This window comes from Motacilla alba, chromosome 5 (assembly GCF_015832195.1).
Source record: "Motacilla alba alba isolate MOTALB_02 chromosome 5, Motacilla_alba_V1.0_pri, whole genome shotgun sequence".
Classification (NCBI taxonomy): domain Eukaryota; kingdom Metazoa; phylum Chordata; class Aves; order Passeriformes; family Motacillidae; genus Motacilla; species Motacilla alba.
Window position 1 is genome coordinate 36,662,514 of NC_052020.1, and position 18,784 is coordinate 36,681,297.

Here is an 18,784-nt window from a genome sequence, read left to right on the forward strand (position 1 = left end):
TCCTGTCAGTGCAGTCATAGCCACCACAACAACCAACACAGACCCAACCCTTCCAGCCCAAACACTCACCTGTTGATCTCCAGGGCAGACATGGGCACTGTGAAGGGAAGGTTTCTGAACTGCCCTAGCTTTCTAATTTACCCAAGTGCTAGATCAACACTGGGTAATAATTGATATTGCTGTTAGCTTGAGCTGAGTAAGCATAAGCTTGAGCTCAGCTGGAACGTGCTGCAGGAGCCAGATCTGAGTGTCTGTGCAGCCAGAAGCCTGTAGAGCCAATGGGAACTGGGCAGCAGGGCAGGCAGGAAACAGGCAGAGCATTGGAGGCAAAGGCATCAGGTGCAGGAACATATCAGGGTCCTGGGAAGCAATATCAACCTGGACTCCCCCGACCCAGCAAGCTGAGACTCAGCATGGCACTAGTGCAGTCCCTGGCAAGGAAACACTGCCTGGAAGAGGCTGGCAGCTGCCTTCTGCCCTTCAACAGATGCTGAAACTGGTAAGGTCTCGTCAGACTGCTGCAATGCCACGTCTCCAGCAAAGCCTGCCAGCATGGTGAGGGACAGACAGGTCCCAGCCTGTGCCAGTGCCATCATGGTGCAAAACAGATTCCTGGCTCACAGCCAGACACTTCTGAGCAGCACCACGTGGCCAGGGACCTCTCAAATACAAACATGCAGTGGATGCCATGCATGTGTCTACATAGGAGGTGATCCTGACAATAGAGCCACATTAAAATATATATATGGATTTGTGAAATATATATATATATATGTCTCTGGGGTGTGTCACCCAGCCTTATCACACCCAGGGAAACCAGCTCCACATTTCCTGCTCTTTAACATTTCCATCACTGCTACCACAACATCCTGGCTTGGGCCAGAGCTAACTGGCACAGGTGAAGAAAAATACATGCTCGCAGTGCTTGCAAAACTTTCCTTATCTCACATCAGGAAGGTGAGCAAGTGGAAACCCACCCATCCCAACACCTCCCCAGTGGGGAGGTTGTTTCCCTGCCTATGCTACTCTTAGCAAGGGCAGCCACACTGAACATTCCTCTGAAGGTCATCTTCTAGCCCAGGTGACAAGCAGGCACCTGACACTGGCAGCTCTCACACACTACAGAGCTCGTCCTGGAATTGTTTCCTAAGCTGCCTCATGAGCTCAAAGGACTCCAGCAGGAAGATGTGTTCCTCCAGCAGCTGTGAAGCCATGGCCCACAGCGAATTCATGTCTGCCTGCTGGATGTCCATGGAGCATTATCATAACTGCAGCATTCCAGGCTTGGGTGGCCACCACAATGACATGGTCATGGGGTCGTGCATCCATCACAAAGAAGGCAATGCAGGGGATCTCATTGTGCAGGGGTGCATGCCCTCCTGCATGGTGAAGGCCATGTTCACAGTGTACTGCTTGGCCAGTCCCCTCATAGTGCCCTGGGTCGCTGGGATGTTGTCTAAATCAAAGGAGTGCATGCTGGCAAACTGGAAGATACTGCTTTGGGCAGCTCTCCTGTTCTCTCCACAGTCCATTGTCCCCTGGGTTTTGCTGCATTTTGCCAGTTCCTGCCTAAAACTAGGGCTTGCCTTCTTGCTTGAATTTTTTTAAGGGCAGAAAATGAGACAGTATAAAGCACAACTAAAATCACACACATGGCAGGGATTGAGCCAAAAACCCTCTTTGCACATATGGATGCTACTACTTCCAGTGCAAACTGGGAAAGTGTTTAGCAAGTGAAATGTCAATTAACATATTTTGCTTGACTTGTATGTACTTAAGTCTGGGATAATTTGGCCCTAATGGTAAGCACTTTGAGTCCCCTTGGGATGACGCCCAGTCTTGGGCTGTTTTCTCAACTGCTCCAAAGGTCTCCAAGACATACCCACGACTTTTTTTTCCATTTGGTGCCTGCACTGTGTTTAAACTGAGATTGATTTAAATCTCTCTGCCCTGGGAGGAAAGAGACTGGTGCCCACAGGTTTGCTTTGTCCTTCTTCCCTAGGAGACCCATGCAGAAAGGGGTTCCACCTCATGCCAGTTTCCCTAATCATTCTGTAGTTGTATTTAGCTCAATGTAAAGTCATTTATTAAATAAGGGGGACACTATTTACCGAACCCATATAGACTTTCTGGGCTGTGCACCAACAATTTAGCACTTTTAATGAGGAATACAAGCCTTGGATTAATTTTTAGGCATTCCTTTAGTGCCCAGCAGCTGCTGGGGCTGGAGAGTATGGTTCTGTGCTTCCAGATGGTGCCAGGATCTGGCAGAGGTGGTGCTTGGAGATATGCCTTCAAGGGAGGAGAACAGAGCAAGAAGTAAGGCTTGGATTCAGCTCGAGAGAAGCTGGAGAGGAAGAAATCCATCTGAAGAACTTTTGATAGCATGCAGAATAGCCTAAAATCAGTTTCTATTGCAAACTCACAGGTAATAACCAAGAACAAGGCATACATGGGCAGAGGAAAACCTGCAGTCCCAGTGTCACACTCTGCTGAGGGTCCTGTAGAGCCATTCCCATCCCACATGGCTCATGCTTTTCTTAGATCACAGAATATTCTGAGTTGGAAGGAACCCACAAGTATTACTGAGTCCAAATCCTTAGTGAATGGCCCATACAAGGATTGAGCCCACAACCTTGGTGTTAATAGCACCATGCTCTGACCAACTGAGCCAATCTCAGGGCCACGAGGAAAAGCATTTTGTGAGCCTCCTCCTGAGGCAGCAAGGCCTAAGCTGTGCAATCCCTAGGACGCTGTGGCAGATGCTGCATTTTCCAGGCCCGAGCAGGACTCTCCAGTCTGTATTTCCTGAGAATGGGAGGCCACATGTTGACCATACATCTGCAGCCCTGCTTGGGTCTCAAAGGCACTGAGGAGCCTCAGCCTGCCCCAGGAGCCCTTATAGAAACCCATCATGGGGTTGCTGCTGCAGAAGCACAGGTCTGTGTGATGAAACAGGTGATCTTCAGAGATGGGGTGCTTTTATCTATTCCTCAACTGTCAGGAGACAGAGCATAAATGCAATAGCACAGAAGCCTCAAAATCAGCAGTGGACAGAGCAAATTAAGACTTTGAGTCTTAAGATGGCAGGGGAGAAAACTCCTTTGTGCTGCTGCACAGGGTGATGCTGGTCAGGATGCTGGCATGGGTGCTCTGGCCAGTGGGGATGGTGAGGGATCCATCCCTTCAAAACGCCAAGCCAGCTTGGGGAAGGCGTGCCACCTGCAGAGGCTGGGGACTCCCCCATGTCCTCCAAAAGATCTTACAGTCATGATTTGTTGACAAGTGGAATGAAAGGAAGCTGAGATTCCAACAATTTTCATGTGTTCCCTGGGCACAGTCGCAGAGGCTAAGAAAAGGAAATATACTAACAATGAAGGGAAAATGTTTAGCTTATGATATTAACATGTTTATAGCAGCAACAATAGTATAGGTTCCAACCTTATATAAAATTTTGATGAACTGCCAGTTTTAAAAGTGAAAGAAAAGTTTATAAGAACTACTCATGATATTTAATATTAATAATAAACACATTTATGCTCAAGTATTGATATTGAAAGTCATTGAATTTATGATCACATTAGTTAACTCAAGTCCTTTCAGATGTGTGAATTAATGGCTCAACTGAGAATTACTTAAAATATATTAGGAAAGCAACATGGGAGAAAATGTTTAATGGGCGTAGCAAACACTGACTCTCAGACACATGCACATTCTTTTTAATCAGAACATGAACTTTTGAAGAGAGGGGAGGTTCCTGCCTTTAAAACCATATGCCCCCAAAGGCTAACTTCTGATACCCCACCACATATTTCTTCATAATTCCCTTTTCCCTGCCCTCAACATTATTTCTGTGAGTAGTGAATGCTTGAAGACGACCTATAACACATTTCCTAGGAAACAGAGAACCCAACCAGCTTCATGGCTTTCTGGACAGGAGGGGAAGTTGCTTCCTCTTGAGTCTAGATACAAAGGGGCATCATACCCAGGATTGCAATTCTTGAATTGAGACAGGAAAAAGAGGATGAGAGGAAAGCACAGCTTTAGGTTTGGACAACAAATAAGTGTAACCTGCATGAACCATCTCACAGCAAGTGGGTTCAAAAGGAGATACCGATGCTCATTGCTGTGGAAAATGTGGGTTCAGCTCTTTGCTGCCCAAGAAGATGAGAGGTGCTGCTCAGCACAGAGCAGTGCCAGGCAGCAGGATCCTCCTGAGGTGTGTGCTCACCAAGCCCAACCTGCTGTGCAGTGCATGCCTGTGGTAACTGTGAGTGCATCATGACCGAAATATAAAGGGAGGGGAGAACAACTGCTCATGGCAGGGGTGGGCTGAACTTCACCCCTGGGGAAGGGCAGCCCTGGTCTAGTCCTGCAACAATGCATGGTAGGGATCTCTATAACCTTTACTGGAATAGGACAACCTCTTACATCTTCCCTTCTTGGGGTGCCTTGACCATGTAAGTTCCAAAATAGTGTTTATATTGGTATGACACAGACCATGTCATTTAACCTGGCTGGTCCTTATTCATTGCTCCAAGAGAAAAAACAAAAAGAACAAAAAAAACCCTTCTACTTACATCACTCCTGGCAGACATTTCTCCAACCAAATCTTTGGTAAGGACAACTCTACAACATCTTCAGATAGTCTATTGGTTCAGCATCCCAGCCATAAGAAAGCTTTTCCCAACAAACAACTCGTAACTTCCTTGCTCCAATTTTATCCCATTATTTGGTGTGTTATGCATCACGAGAATAGAGAACAAACTACTTATAATGCTTTTACTTCCTTATAATGCTTTTACTTCCTCCTTCACCCATCTTCCCACTCTCCTTGTCCCTGGAAGGAACAGTACCAGATCTTTTAGCTTGTCCTCACAGGCTATAGTTTGTAGGTCTCTGATCATACTTATTTTTCCAGTGGACTGACAGTTGAACATTTTTTTCCACATCTTTCTAGAAGACAGAAGTCACATTATTTGAGTTCACACAAATTTCCTCTTGAATCAATGAAAAGATATTAATTCCCTCAGAAATGTAACAACTTAATGGGTTCAACAGAAAGGTCACACTCCTCCCTCATCACGTGGACATACTCTGTAGCCTAATACTGGGGATCTTCTCCTGTGGGATAAATGAAGCCAGTCTGACTGTCCTTGGGTAAGCCTGGTGTCTGACCTTTGGCATCCTGCATCCATGCACTGACAGACAGGGATCAGAGAAGGGTAGAGACGGCAATTCCTCTCCCTCCTGTTTTTGTCTCAGTGCTGGCTTTGGCTGGGGTAGTTAATTTTCTTCACAGTGGCTGTTTTGGATCTGTGCTGAACACTGGGTTGATAATACAGAGATGTTTTTGTTATCACTGAGCAATTCTCATACAGAAAAACCTTTTCTGCCTTTCGTACTGCCACAATGGCAAGGGGGCTGGGGGTATGTGGGAGAGTGGGAGGAGACACAGCCAGGACAGGGGACCCCAAGTGACCAAAGGGATACTCCAGACCATATGACATCATGCTCAGTATATAAAGTTGGGGGAAGAAGGGGGCATTTGGAGTGATGGTGTTTGCCTTCACAAATCACTGTTACACTTGATGGGGCCCTGCTCTCATGGAGATGGCTCAACACCTGCCTGCCCATGGGGAGCAGTGACTTAATATTTGGCTCTGTTAGTGTGCACAGCTTTTGCTTTCCCTTTTTCCATGTTTACCTTAACCCACAAATTTTCAAGATTTTACCCTTTTGATCTTCTCCACAGTCCAGCTGGTGTGGGAGTGAGCAGCTGTGTGGTACTTGGTTGCTAGCTGGGGTTAAACCATAGCATCCACATGGGATGAAGGCCTAGAAGATTTGTGTCCGCTTAGCCCTGCCTTAGGCAGCTCTTGACAAACTAGCAGGAGATCTGTTGGTGCTCTGGGAACTTTGCTAAAATAAATATAGATGACTGTGGTTGTACACAGGAGGTTGGGAAGCTCCAAATGCAGATCTTTGGCATGCAGTGTAGTACTTGGGTACCCATGGCCACATGGCTATTAGAGTTTAAAAAGCTGAGTTGCTTAACTGATGGTGGCTCAGGTTCCTCCACCTCCTTGGCCCTGGAAGAGACCCAAGCACTGCACTTGTACAATTGCACCCAGACCACAGTACTCACTTGGGTCCATCATGTTCGTTCATGCAGCACAGGGAGCTAAAAATAAAGTATAATCAGCCTTTCCCAAATCAAGGAAAGATATTGCAGGTGAGAATGAAGAGAATAAAAGCTAAGTAGAAGGCAAAAGAAAACAGGTGAAGAAAAATCAAAACAACTGTCTGTATTGACACTTGTTTTCAAACTAAAGACATAATTATCCTGTAGCAAGCCTTGGCTACAGAGAAAAACATTTTGTTGGGAGCTAATTAAAGAATTAGCCAGTGTTTAGCTTCTCATAGATAAAGGAGCATAAGCTTTGAAACAGAAGTGTTTGCAGTATGCTTTTGAAAAGTCTCTGAAGACAGGCGAGCTTAAGTCTGTTAAGACTCTTCCTTTGACAATTAAATGTCTGTTCAGATGCCTTTTTTTTTCCTTCCTTGATTTTTTTCTTCTTATAAAAGAAGCAGCTGGCACCTCTTAACAGCAGGCGTTTTCTCCCTTGCTTAGAGCGTGGGGTGGTGTGTTATCATGTATCACAGTCATGAACACAGGTCATCCACTGAACCACTGTATGGGTGGGACAGGTGTCAAAGCTGCCATGAAATACAGCGTTTAGTAAATTAAAAGCAACCCGCTGGCACTGCATGCCACATCAACCCCCCAAGAGTACCTCCTACCCAGACCTTTCCCAGGCACAAGGTGGATCAGCACTGTGTCCCTGACAGACAACCTCTGGGTGCTGCAGAAGAATGCCAAGTCCCTTTTAGGAAGCTAATCAACTTCTTGGTTCAGCAAGAGGGCACAATGACAGTAACCATTGTCTCTCATCCGCTTTAACAACTCAACATCCTCTGTCAGGGAAGGGATAACCCATCCTGAAGAGGATGCTCTGCTCTGCTCCCTCTACCCAGGGAGCTGTGAACCCATGTAACCACAAGTGATTTTTCAGAGCTCTACTAGTTTGGAGTACAGTCTTCCTTTCCATGCTTCTCACCTGCCCCACACACAGAGGGGTTTTAAGAGCCAGTCACACTCTTGAGTCCCCTCCTGTCAAATCAGGTCGAGGGTGTTGGCTAAGATCAGGGATCACAAACTTCCTCCTCTCTAGCAGGACAGCGGGTGCCCAGCATGCTGGCATTGACTTTGTTTGCTGCCATGTAAGAACTGCTGTGGACTGCCGTTGACCCAGTGTGGTTTATCAGCATCTCCAGCTTTGTTTAAAATAAGCAGACGTGCAGATGAAATTATCCCTGCTTTCTACAAGACAGATAAAAAACTCTATCTATGCCTTGTGGAAGATGATGGGAGTTTTAACCAACTCTCTGAAGTAGAAATATTCATGGAGACATTATGTGGGAAAGGGGAATCAAGTTTTACTAACCTCTCTTCCACTGTCATGCTCCTTTGCAATTTTCAGTGCAACCTCCGATATCAGATGCATTCTCCAGAGTCATGAGAATTGTCAGTGCAAATATATTTAGCCATATCCCTTTGGGTAGGCGGGGGAGAAAAGAAACCCCTAAATAGCTGTAAGATAACAATTACTGCAAACATATTTGCTTAGAGAAAGCTTAGTCAGAGTTCAAAATCCTTGGCAGCTGGATGGCCAACGGCCAGCTTCTTCTCAAGCTGTCCCTAGAAACCTTTAGTCTTTGAGGAGCATGCTCAGAAGGGAAACCCCTCTGCTTTCCACAGGTCTTCTCCCTGTGCTCTAAGAACTCCTCAGTCTAAAAGAAATGCTTAAATAAATGCCAAATAATTTAGACATCTCTTCCCTCTCTAACAAAAAAAAAAAAAAAAAAAGCCCAAAGTCGAATCCAAGTCCTCCATGATAGAAACCAGGTTTTAAATAGGAAAAGGGAAATTCTCACTCTTCATAAGATTGTAAAGGAATCAGAAAGTTCACAGCTCTACCAGATGAGTGAAAATGCCCTGGCTTTCATTCAACTGCACTGTTAGTGGGAGTGAAGAGAAGTCTCCCACACAGCCACAGGAGAAAACTGTGGGATTCAGACTGGAAAAGTAGCAGGGGAGGATGTGAACACTGTTAAAAATAAAACACATCAGACAACAATTGAATCGTGAGAATGTTATCTGGTTCAACAGGAGCGTGAAAACAAATGGGCATTTCAAGAAGAGGGTCACTAGCAAGGTAAATAACTTCAAAATAGCAGGAAGTGACCAAGGGAATGTGCCAAGCCAAGGGCAACAAAAAAGGGCTCTCCAGCAGCAGAAGACAGTTGTGCATACAGATTTCAGTGTCACCCTACATGCAGGTGCATGGCACTACACCCAACCCTTGCATCCCCGGCCACAGTAAGACACAGACTGAAGAGATTTGCACAGGACAGTGTTTAACATGACCCAGTGTTTATTGACTCCTGCGACATTTTTTTAATAGTAACAGGAACACAAATGTGATGTGTGGTAAAATACTACTAGGGGTTTCTATATGAATCCAATGCAAAGTGCCAGCATTGTTGACCAGCATACAACCTGACAAGAGAAGATGTAGTCATAACTCACTCTCAGATATCTGCTGGGAGTACATCACAGTCAAAGTAGAACTAGTCATTTGCCTGCAAATAGACACATTTTCTTCTAGATGCAAGTGGTGTTAGAGCCAGCTATTTTGCAACAAGAAATACATATAATATATTCCAACATTTTAAAAAACACACAGGACTAAAACTGTTTTAAAATAGAAGGGGAACAAAGAGTGGAACTTTTTAGACACTATTTTGTAGAAGTCATTCTTCATAGAACCAGAAGTAATCTAGAGAAAAAGATTTATTAGAGGTTACTTTGCTCAAAAGGCCAGTGTTCACAGGTTTAAGAATAAAAACAGTCTCTTGATTTTCAGCACTGTCTCCTGGCCTTTTTTCCTCCCTGTACAACAAAAACCTCCTGTTGAAAATTGCAGCTTAGTGGCTCTGCACATTTTTCCCATGCAATTGAAAAGGCAACCGTATTTTTTAGAGCCATCAAAAACTTGCATGACACAACATGCACGTGCAGCATGAAACATCTTCACAGATATGAACAATGAAGGCACATTACCGAAAGATTAAAAAAAAAAAGACCAGAATTTTTGGAGGATTCAAAGTTAAATACTTTAGAGAAAGCATTCCTTTTCACAACTGGCTGACAAGTGCTGTTTAGCCATTTGATTCAAACAGTTTTGAAGACAAACAGCTATGAAGACAAAACACAAGGAAAAGGCCTCTTTGAAATACCCTCCCCATGTGTACGTCACACATGACCAACACCCCCCACACCCTGCCCTCAATTAAACAGAATAATTCCCACAGAATAATTGCTCTGTCTTCTATATATGTAATATAGATGAGGAAGATATTCACAAAAAAGAAAATATGTATTTATTTACAATAAATGCAACTATACTGCTCCATGCTCCATTCACGACACGTGTTGCTGGCCACTGCAGAAACCTGGTGGTAGCAACAGTGATAACTGAAGTACCTTCCCTTTTCAGCCCTTACACAAAGCTTTTCCCCTTCCACCACATTGTTTTTCCACTGTTCCACACTCCAGTAAGATGTGTACTAACAATGTTTTCTAGTTCATTTTTAAGGTTACAGTTTCTAGAGGCAAAGCAGTACTTGCTCTCCTCTGATTTTCCTCCTTTTAAAATCATGTAAGAGTTTCAAATTTATGTGCTATTATTAACTTTGAATAGGTGTATTCCATCACCTTCTCTAAATAGTAATGCTGTCTTTTCCAACACCTCTCACATTTCAAAGGATTACCTCTCTCTCAAGGAAGAGCCCAAACTCTTTCACCTCCCACATGAACATTTCAGAATGAGAATTTCAAGTTATCACTAAGCTTCCTTCAAGTCTCTGATGTTACTTAGAAGCAACTGCAGTAGAATAATGTTTTTTCTTAACATTAAAGGACATTTATCACATTCTTTGTCTTTTTCTAGTTGTAAGGATATTAGTCACACATGTTCCCTCATACTCCTCTCTTGGGGTGCAAAGTGGTCAGGCCTATATGACCATAGCTGGATCTCTGGGAGAAGCCAGAAAGAATAAGGGGATTCTTAGCACTGCTGTACTTACATTCAGCATTCATGGGCAGGCTGAGGGATGCTAAGCTTTTCTTTAAGACACAAAACTGCTTTAAAAATACCCCATTTTCTATTATCATTTTTATGTCATGAAAGTTACTTCTTTTCTGTCCTATGCAGCTGTTACCCTTCTCTCACTGACATTCAATAGCTGCCATTGCACACTACTTTTCCATTCCCTAGGTCATGTGCAGCCCATCACAGCACAACAACAGAGCAGAGCGTGGGGAAGCAGTGCAGGGGCCGGCAGTTCAGACACACCATCTTCACCACCATAGGCAGGTGGCACAGGAAGATATGGGACACTGAAGGGGACATCTATTTGGAGCATTTAATAGGGTCTGACATACACACTGACAACATGAGATAAAAACAAATGCAAGTGAGTGTATTAGGTTGAGAACAATCAGTGTGAGTGATAAATACATCCGTTGCCAGATCCCAGTTTCATAAAGAGCTATTCTGAACTGCATAGTAAGTGCTGGTTGAAGAAGTTTAGACAGATTGGGAATAGGTCACCAGTTACTCATTGAGTCTAATAAGTTTAAAAAAATAATGGAGGAAAAAATGTGTGCTTTGCCATTGAATAACTCTGATCTCACAGCCTGGGCACAGCAGTAGTAGTTACCTGGCATGACAGATCAATTGAAACAGAATTGCAGTTTCATTCAAATTACATATGCATGCAAAATTAAACAAGTCTGTTCACTAAGAATATGCAGCATAAAAATCAAGTCTAAGTTACCCATTATTTATCATATATTTGTTAGACATATCTTTCCCTTTCAGATTCATATCTATGTCACACAGAACATAGCAGACGGAGAAGTTGCAAAGCAAACACTTCTCTACATTATCACTAGCCTTAAGCGCCAATGCATTGTGTGCCATAAGCCTTTCAAGTTTACCAGATTTTTGGGAGAAAACAGCTGCTTTACCAAACTGGGAAAATAGAAAACATACAACCCATCCGGCTAAAACAGAAAAAAGAATGGTTTTATGAAGTTGTGAACAGATGCATAACTACTTTCCCCTCGGTCCTGGGACAGAAAGGGCACTACAGCTCCAGAGCTAGAATGTGCCTCTTGAAGAGCAAACAAAATCCAGAAAATGTGACGACTGTGTAGACAAACATCTGGGAAGTCATGTTTCTGAAGAGCTGAACCGATGTTCTGCACAGCAAAATGATGAACCATACATCAACAGGTCCATTTGGGACAGACTGTAAAATGCTCTACAAACATCCAATTAAATTTCCCATGTCAAATGTCTCTCTGTGCCTGTCAGCAGTCTGCCAACTGATTTTAAACTTGCAAGGCTTCTTCCCATTTAACTAGAACTTTTTTCCCCCATAAAGTGCAAATAAGACTCAGTTTTTTACCACTAGTTCCAATGACCATTATCTTAGTTACAAGAGTGATCAAAAACCAATTGGCTGAGCCACTACCACTAGGCTTGAGTATCACATACTCTTTTTTTTTTTAAACCCTGGTTATTTTTTCCAGCAAAAGGCAAAGACCAAACAAGTCTTTCTTCTACCAGATGCAGCATGACAGGAGACTGCCTTAAGTACCATCAGCATAAGATGCACATGCTAGACACGACCAGTGCATACTTGTGCATAAAAATGTTTTGCCCTTAGTTGCTGGAAATGGTAGTCATCTTTGGGATATTATTTCCTCACAAAGAGTTCATGAACAGTTGATTAGTCTTCATTAAGAGGTGCTTCTCTCTTCCTTGCATCTACATGAGAAAAAAAAAACAAAAAACAAAAAACAAGAAGTTAGAACCAGGGGGTTCTAGCTGTATTCATCTGAAAACTGAGAAACAGAAAAAAGTTGGTTTGTTTTCAGTGGACAACACTTTCAATTTCAGAATCATGGCATGAATCCACTATGTGGACTGAACTGTTACATGATACTACAGAATGTTAACAAGGACAGTCATACGAAGATCTTGGACATTTGTCATGTTCAAATTGACGACGCACACAATATTTAAGTAGCCCAATAAACTCTGAGACCCTAGATCAGTGATACTTTTCCCCCACTGCCTCTTGGCCCCTTTTTCATGATCCTCTTTAAGGGTGAAACCAGTATTTGCTTTGCATACAAGCTAGAGAGATGACAACAGTCTGTTCTGAAAATCATTTGACTAATTACAATTTTGCCCAGCTGCACACATTTTTAAAAAGACAAGTGCTCTCCACACTGTATTTTGAGGAGGCAGCCTCTGAAGACCAGATCTTAAACTGCTTTTAACAGCAACCCTTAGATCATGGTCCCAGGTAGGGTGTTGGAACACATCTGGACAATTCAGTCCATGATTCATATGCCATTACTACAGCAGCAATGCAGTGTGGCTGCCATTAGAAATCTGGGTCACCTCTTTGTGGGCTTCTGCCTTTCACTAATAGAGAAGACCCTATTCATTCAGAACATTCAGATGACACAATTATTAAAGTGCCTGTGAAAGTCCAAACAGGGTACTAAACAGGGTTTGGAGAAGGCAAAATATACCTCCCAAATAACAAAAGAAGAGCTGACTCCCTGTGATTGGAGTAGCCACCCAGGGTAGGAAAAAAATCTCAGTCATTTGGGACTCAAATCAGAAACTGTCTCTCCCATTCTCCCCATTTTGTTCATCAGGGATTCTAGGGCCAGGCCTGAATATCCTGTCACAACTTCTCCACTTTGCATAAAATAACTGACTAGCAATAACAGGAGAAAAAGCTTTCTAAAAATGCATTACATATGCTTGTAGCTACAGAACCACTTCTGCTCTATTTCTGACTTTAGAATTATCAAAATGCATTAAATTCTTTCAAGTGAACATTTATAAAAAAATCATACCGGTTAAGTTCCTGAACTTCTTTTTGGCTTCTGCTCTTTCTTCAGCATCAAAATACCACACGGTCATGGCATATCTATAAAAGAAAGAAACTTTGCATGTCTTCCCACTTTTGATATTAAAATAGGGCATTGCACTTTTATACTCAGGGAGAAAGCAAAAACAAAACAGGATTAGTAGACTAAAAAAGAAGAATGAAAATGACACATCTTTATAGGCAAACACAGACAGCATTTTAGTGCATATTTTAACAAGTCAGATAGAAATATAGGTGAGAATTTCTGCTGGAGGCACAAAAGAGAGCACTGCCCCTGGTAACAGAGGGCAAAAGTAGCTTCCAGACCTTTGCATGTTTTTCTGTTCTGGGACGCCTGTAGGCAGCTTGGGGGCTGCCCTGCGTCACATCAGCTTTTCACATACTGCTGACAGATGGTAGCCCCAACAATCCCTATAGTGTTACAAGGGCAAAAGAATAACCCAGCACCTCCCAGCTAAATAGCTATGCCCAGTTGGAAGACTTCTCCTGTCAGTGGTAAAGGGCCTTTTTTTTCCAGCACATGAGGAAATGTATCATTCGAGCTTGCTCCTCCTTACTTAATGAGAGAATTCCCAATGACTCAAAACCAGGACATTCACTCAACATCTGTCTATTTTTTATGCACATGTATTTAAGCATGATGGGCATAATTTTGGATAAAAATACTGGTAGAAGAGATACTCTGGGGTTTTTCCTAGCCAAAAACCAATATTAAATATGCTAATTACCTGGTTGCATAAGAAGGCTGGACTTCATGTGGGTTCCTTCGATCTGACCAAAAAAAAAGTAATCGGTCAAAAATCGGCTCAACATCTGCTACATAGGACTTTCCTTCTGGGAATATTCGAAGAATTCCACCATGCAGCTGAAAGAAAAGGAAAGATTGTTTTCTTGCACATACAAACAGCCACACATTCACTTGAAAAATAACTTATTTCTCTCTCCCCCACACCTAACAAATGGGCAATAAACATCTAATACCTACGTGACAACACTGGAAAACCCTACTGTATCTCTTGGCTACTTTGATTTTGCCAGTTTGTAATGTTTCAGCTTAAGCTTCTGTCTAAACCAATGAACCAAAATAAAGGTAACACCAGCCCTGCAGCAAACACTGGGAAACTTCTGAGCTTCCAGTCACATTTCTAGAACCAGTGAATACCACAGAGCTGCTCTACCTGACCAGTCTGAGATCGGGCTCTCTGCCCAACAGTTGTTACATACTGCTCACAGTATTTCAGACGCCATGCCTGATCACTTAGGAGTTAACTTCTACGCCTCACGAACAGTGAAGTCTGATTTATTGTTAGATTTGTAAAACTTCTCAAACGCATTATAGATTCCAGCCACCATTTTCCCTACTCATAACACAGCCTGGTTTCTCTGCTATATAATTTCTGTCTTTCCATGCGCCACGATTTTCAGGGAAAAGGTCTGGTGATCTGCATACACTCTAGAAACTTCAAAATATGAAGATGAGCCCCGTCTCCTCCTGTTGTTAGAGCACTCTTTGGAGGCTTTATTGATGCATCATAGAGTGCAGTGCAGCACCAACCTGACGTGGTACTTCCGTGCCACATGTAGACCTCAGTGAGAAACCACTAATCCAGGTTTAAAGCCACATGGTGGCTTTCAAAGCCCAGTATGATTATACTCTTATATTGCATGTCTTCCAGCACACATTTACATAAAATCACCATCACAGCTACATAATAAACTCCATCAGTGTCCTGCACTTCAGTTAGCTTTTCTTAAGCACTTGGGTGCCTCCCCACTATTTGGATAAGGGTGCAATGCACAAAATAAACTGGATATTTGCATTTCATCCCACATCTCCTCCTTCATTTTATTACATTGAGATGTTTCACTCTCATATGCTCTGTAACGAGATGTGCCTTTCTGCAATGCTGCATTTTTCAATCGCATCGTCCCTGTATCTGAACTCACTTATTGGGGTTCATAGTATTTACCTGTTTTTAAAGAACATATTGGCCTAAAAAGAGGTTAGAGAAGCAAAAAACACTGGACAATTTTCAAGCAATAACCCTCATGAACAGTTTGTGGTGCATTACCACAGACAAAAGGCTTGCAAAGAGACATCCTGCAATTTTACAAACTCTTCTTTTGTTTCTAATTTAAAGGTATGGCACATTGAAGGCTGACTTAACTGCCTTATAGTAATATAGGCAGAAACAAGAGTTCTATCCAGTCAAGAGACCCACTGGTGGAATCAAACAAGTTTGTTCCTCTTCCTAAGACCCAGTGCTTCATAAATAAGGGAACTGCCTGAAGTACCAAGAATGATAAGGTCACAAATTTGGGCTGTCATTTTACTCTGCTCCCACAATCCACTTATTCTGTAGTGAATTGATTTTCTTTTCCTGCTGTTTCCTCTAAACAAAGTGTTAAGAGCATACAGGCCAGTGCTTATAGCTTTGTCCTATAGCAACAAAACAGTATGTGTGCAGAATGGGAGAGAGGACGATAAAGAAACAGTTCACATTCTTACTGCCAAAGCATTGCCAAAAACAGACAGGAAAAAAAAAAAAAAAGAGATGAAGAATGGACCAGCACCTCAGAAGTTCATCAGAGTTCACAGAAACAACAGACGGCTCCGAAGCTCTGTTTCCAAAGTAGTTTTTCCTTCCTGTTCTGCCTCAACCCCATGGTTTACTCACCTTGGAGTCCCAGTTCTTATTCAAGTAATAAATACAGGTGATGCAGCGCCCGTCACCATTTGGATTGTCCACATGACGAACATACCCAGTTCCATTTCCAGGATAGCAAGCAACCATAGCCTGAAATATACAAATTGTAAAATAATTAATTCTACAATATGCCTACCTTCAGTTTTAATTTGCTAAGCATCCTCCCACCACCAGTTGGGCTCACTATTTTTCAGATGATCAATCCAAACTCTAGAGCAGACATCACCTGAAGGTATTTTTGCACAAACGTCTTTCATAGGACAGCTCAGCCAGTGTGAAATTCAAAACTGGAAAATAAATACCCTTATAATTCACAATATATACACTAAAATCAAAGGGGAAAAAATGAAACTAGAACACTAGTATGCATGGTACAAGCTTGTTATAAGCTACGTGACTTTGAGGCAGTTTCAGATGAAATTTGGGTTTCTACAGATAAGCAGTCATTGCAAAACAGATTTTCCAGTCATAATGAAAGTAGAAAGCAATCCCAGGATGTCATGCTTTACTACCACCATCCTCCTCTATTCATATCTTCCAGTCATTGTCATATACACCCCTGTGTGCAAGTCAAAGTGAGTGGTCCCCAGGAGGTGTTGGTAAAACTCCATAGAGCAAAGTGTGCAAAAAGCTGCAACTCCTTTGTGCTGTGTTTGCACAGGGCAGTGCGTGTTTGCTTTCATGGACTGAGCCACAGAACTAACCAGATAGCTTTCAGAGCATTTCTCTCTTTGATCATCTTCAGACTTGCTGATACAATCTCTTAATTCATGGTTTAAATTTCACTTTGAATTATGAGATAAGCCTAACATGAACTACTCCAAACCACATGGCAATCAACAGGTCTTAAAAGGTTTTTATAGTAAAAACATATTAAACTTAGTTGACTTAATTAGCAGCCTCAGCAGAATGCAGGCAAGAGCAGGTGATACTGCTGGTAGGGTACTAGATCTTTGTCTCAGTCACTCATCACTACTGGGGCTACTTGGCAGTGATACCGATCACCCCTAAAGCTCTTGCAATAGAAGTCTTGCTCCCACTCCCCTGACAACTCCAGATTGCTTGCCAGTATTAGCAACAAGAGTGATGGGAAATGATGGACTGAATTCAGCTGGAAAACTGCAGATAATGTTCAGATGTGGTTTCCGCAATTATCTGCGTGCTGTGCTCCCATAAACAAGTTGTGCAGGAAGCACACCACGGGCTCAAGTCCAGCTCACTGTCCACCAGGATGAGCTGAGTGTTCCCAGGTTCCCCTGGGGAGCAGAGATTCTGGCAGCCCCCAAGCTGTATTCTGCAAGGGGCTCTTCCTTCCCAGTGCAGGAGTCAGATTTGCCCATGTTTAATTTCACAAGGCTCCTGTTGGCCTGTTTCCCCAGTCTATCTGGTTTCCTTTTAGAGGCAGCCTTGCCCTCAAGGGCATCAACTGGTCCCTCTCAGTTTGGGACCTCTCTGTTTTCTGCACAGTTGAAGAGCGCACTCTGCCATCTGTTTCAGGTTACTGATAAATAAAGGTGTTTAACACAACAGGTCCCATGACAGATCCCTGTGGTGCCCCATTTGGTAGCAGCCTCCAGGTACTGGAGGTCTGAAGGACCATGACCCTCCAAGTCCAACCATCCAATCAGTTTTTTACCCCTCTACTTTTCCATCCTTTCAGACAATAAAACCCTAACTTCACATGTAACAGTATTTTACATGCCACAGAATGAGGATATGATTGTGCATCATTTGCATGACCCGCTCCAATGATCGGATATGCACAATTTATAATGTAATTGATAGTTGGAGATTGACAGTATAGGCTTTACTAAGCAATTTTATCTAGGAACCCCACAATTCTTGTTTACTTCTTCCAAGCACATGTGAAAGGCATGCTGTTCTCATGGGACATGACCAGATACAGTACAGCACCTGCTGGTTTAATCAACAAGGAAATTTTACTGTGCCAACAAACACCAGCACAGAAGCTACTGCCAGCCAGCACAGTGGATCCCTTGCACCCTCTGCTACCAAGAACAAAACCTATCCACAGGAGTTCAGCCATGTATGAATTAACTTTCCTCCCCACAACAAGCACCAGAACAGTACCTGCAGGCAGCAGTAAGTCACCAGGGCCCGCTCTCCACACCTCAGGCCAACGGTGCCTAGAGACTAGTGGCCTGCAGGGTCAGGACATTATGCTAAATAAAAGCAAGTACTTTTAATTCCAAGTAATAAGCCCTATTCCATCACACCTAGCAGTTAGGTAGATGCCTTGCTGTAGATCCTATCTGCTCTGTTGTCATTCTGCTGTTACAAATGGCTCCAGAGCTGCACTACACTTCACTATCAGCCCGATAATGGCAGTAAGGGCCAGTCTACAGCATAGTGCTCAAAACATGTTAAGGGCATAAGTCTGGTGGAAACCACAAGTCAGCTGTATCTACAATGTAATAATGGTCTGAGGAAGCCAGGCCCTCACTGGTAAGGATAACCCAGTTTGTGCATTCCCCATCCCAGTTACTAGCACAGCACCTCATGCAGGTGCACCTTCACCCATCCCACATGCAGTGAGCTGCAACAGGTCAAACAATTAAAACAGTAACCTTCTGTAAAACAGGATCTTCATACACTGACCCTGGTGCCCCTGAAGCCACTCCATCACTCCCCTCCTCAACTGAGCACGGAAAGAAAGTGTAATGAAAGGCTCATGGGGCGGTAAGGATAGGAAGAGATCACCCACCAGTAACTGTCACAGGCAGAACAGACTAGACCTGGGGAAACTAATTTAATTTATTGCCAATCAAATCAGAGTAAGATAGTGACAAATAAAACCAAACCTTAAGACACCTTCCCCCTATCCCTCCCTTCCTCCCAAGCTCAACTTCACTTCCAAGTTCTCTACTTGGCCAGCAGTGGGTCCATCTTGTAGCCGGCTGGCATTGGCTCTGTCAGACACAGGAGAACCATCTGACATCTCACAAAAA

The 18,784-nt window shown here is 43.2% G+C and overlaps 1 protein-coding gene and 1 long non-coding RNA gene across 3 annotated transcripts in view; both read right to left on the reverse strand.

The window, feature by feature from the left end:
* Positions 1 to 117, reverse strand: part of LOC119701092 — a 64,231-nt gene extending 64,114 nt beyond the window's left edge. For both annotated transcript variants that reach the window (XR_005256997.1, XR_005256996.1), the window contains exon 1: positions 70 to 117. This is a non-coding gene — a long non-coding RNA (uncharacterized LOC119701092). The remainder of the gene's footprint in view (positions 1 to 69) is intronic.
* An 8,361-nt stretch (positions 118 to 8,478) lies between these two features.
* EGLN3 (egl-9 family hypoxia inducible factor 3) overlaps positions 8,479 to 18,784 on the reverse strand; it is a 28,134-nt gene continuing 17,828 nt past the window's right edge. The window contains exons 2-5 of the mRNA XM_038138839.1: positions 15,786 to 15,905; positions 13,836 to 13,972; positions 13,073 to 13,146; positions 8,479 to 11,963 (exon numbers count right to left, since the gene is read on the reverse strand). Of these exons, the coding sequence (XP_037994767.1) occupies positions 11,926 to 11,963; positions 13,073 to 13,146; positions 13,836 to 13,972; positions 15,786 to 15,905 (369 nt within the window). The 3' untranslated portion in view covers positions 8,479 to 11,925. The remainder of the gene's footprint in view (positions 11,964 to 13,072; positions 13,147 to 13,835; positions 13,973 to 15,785; positions 15,906 to 18,784) is intronic.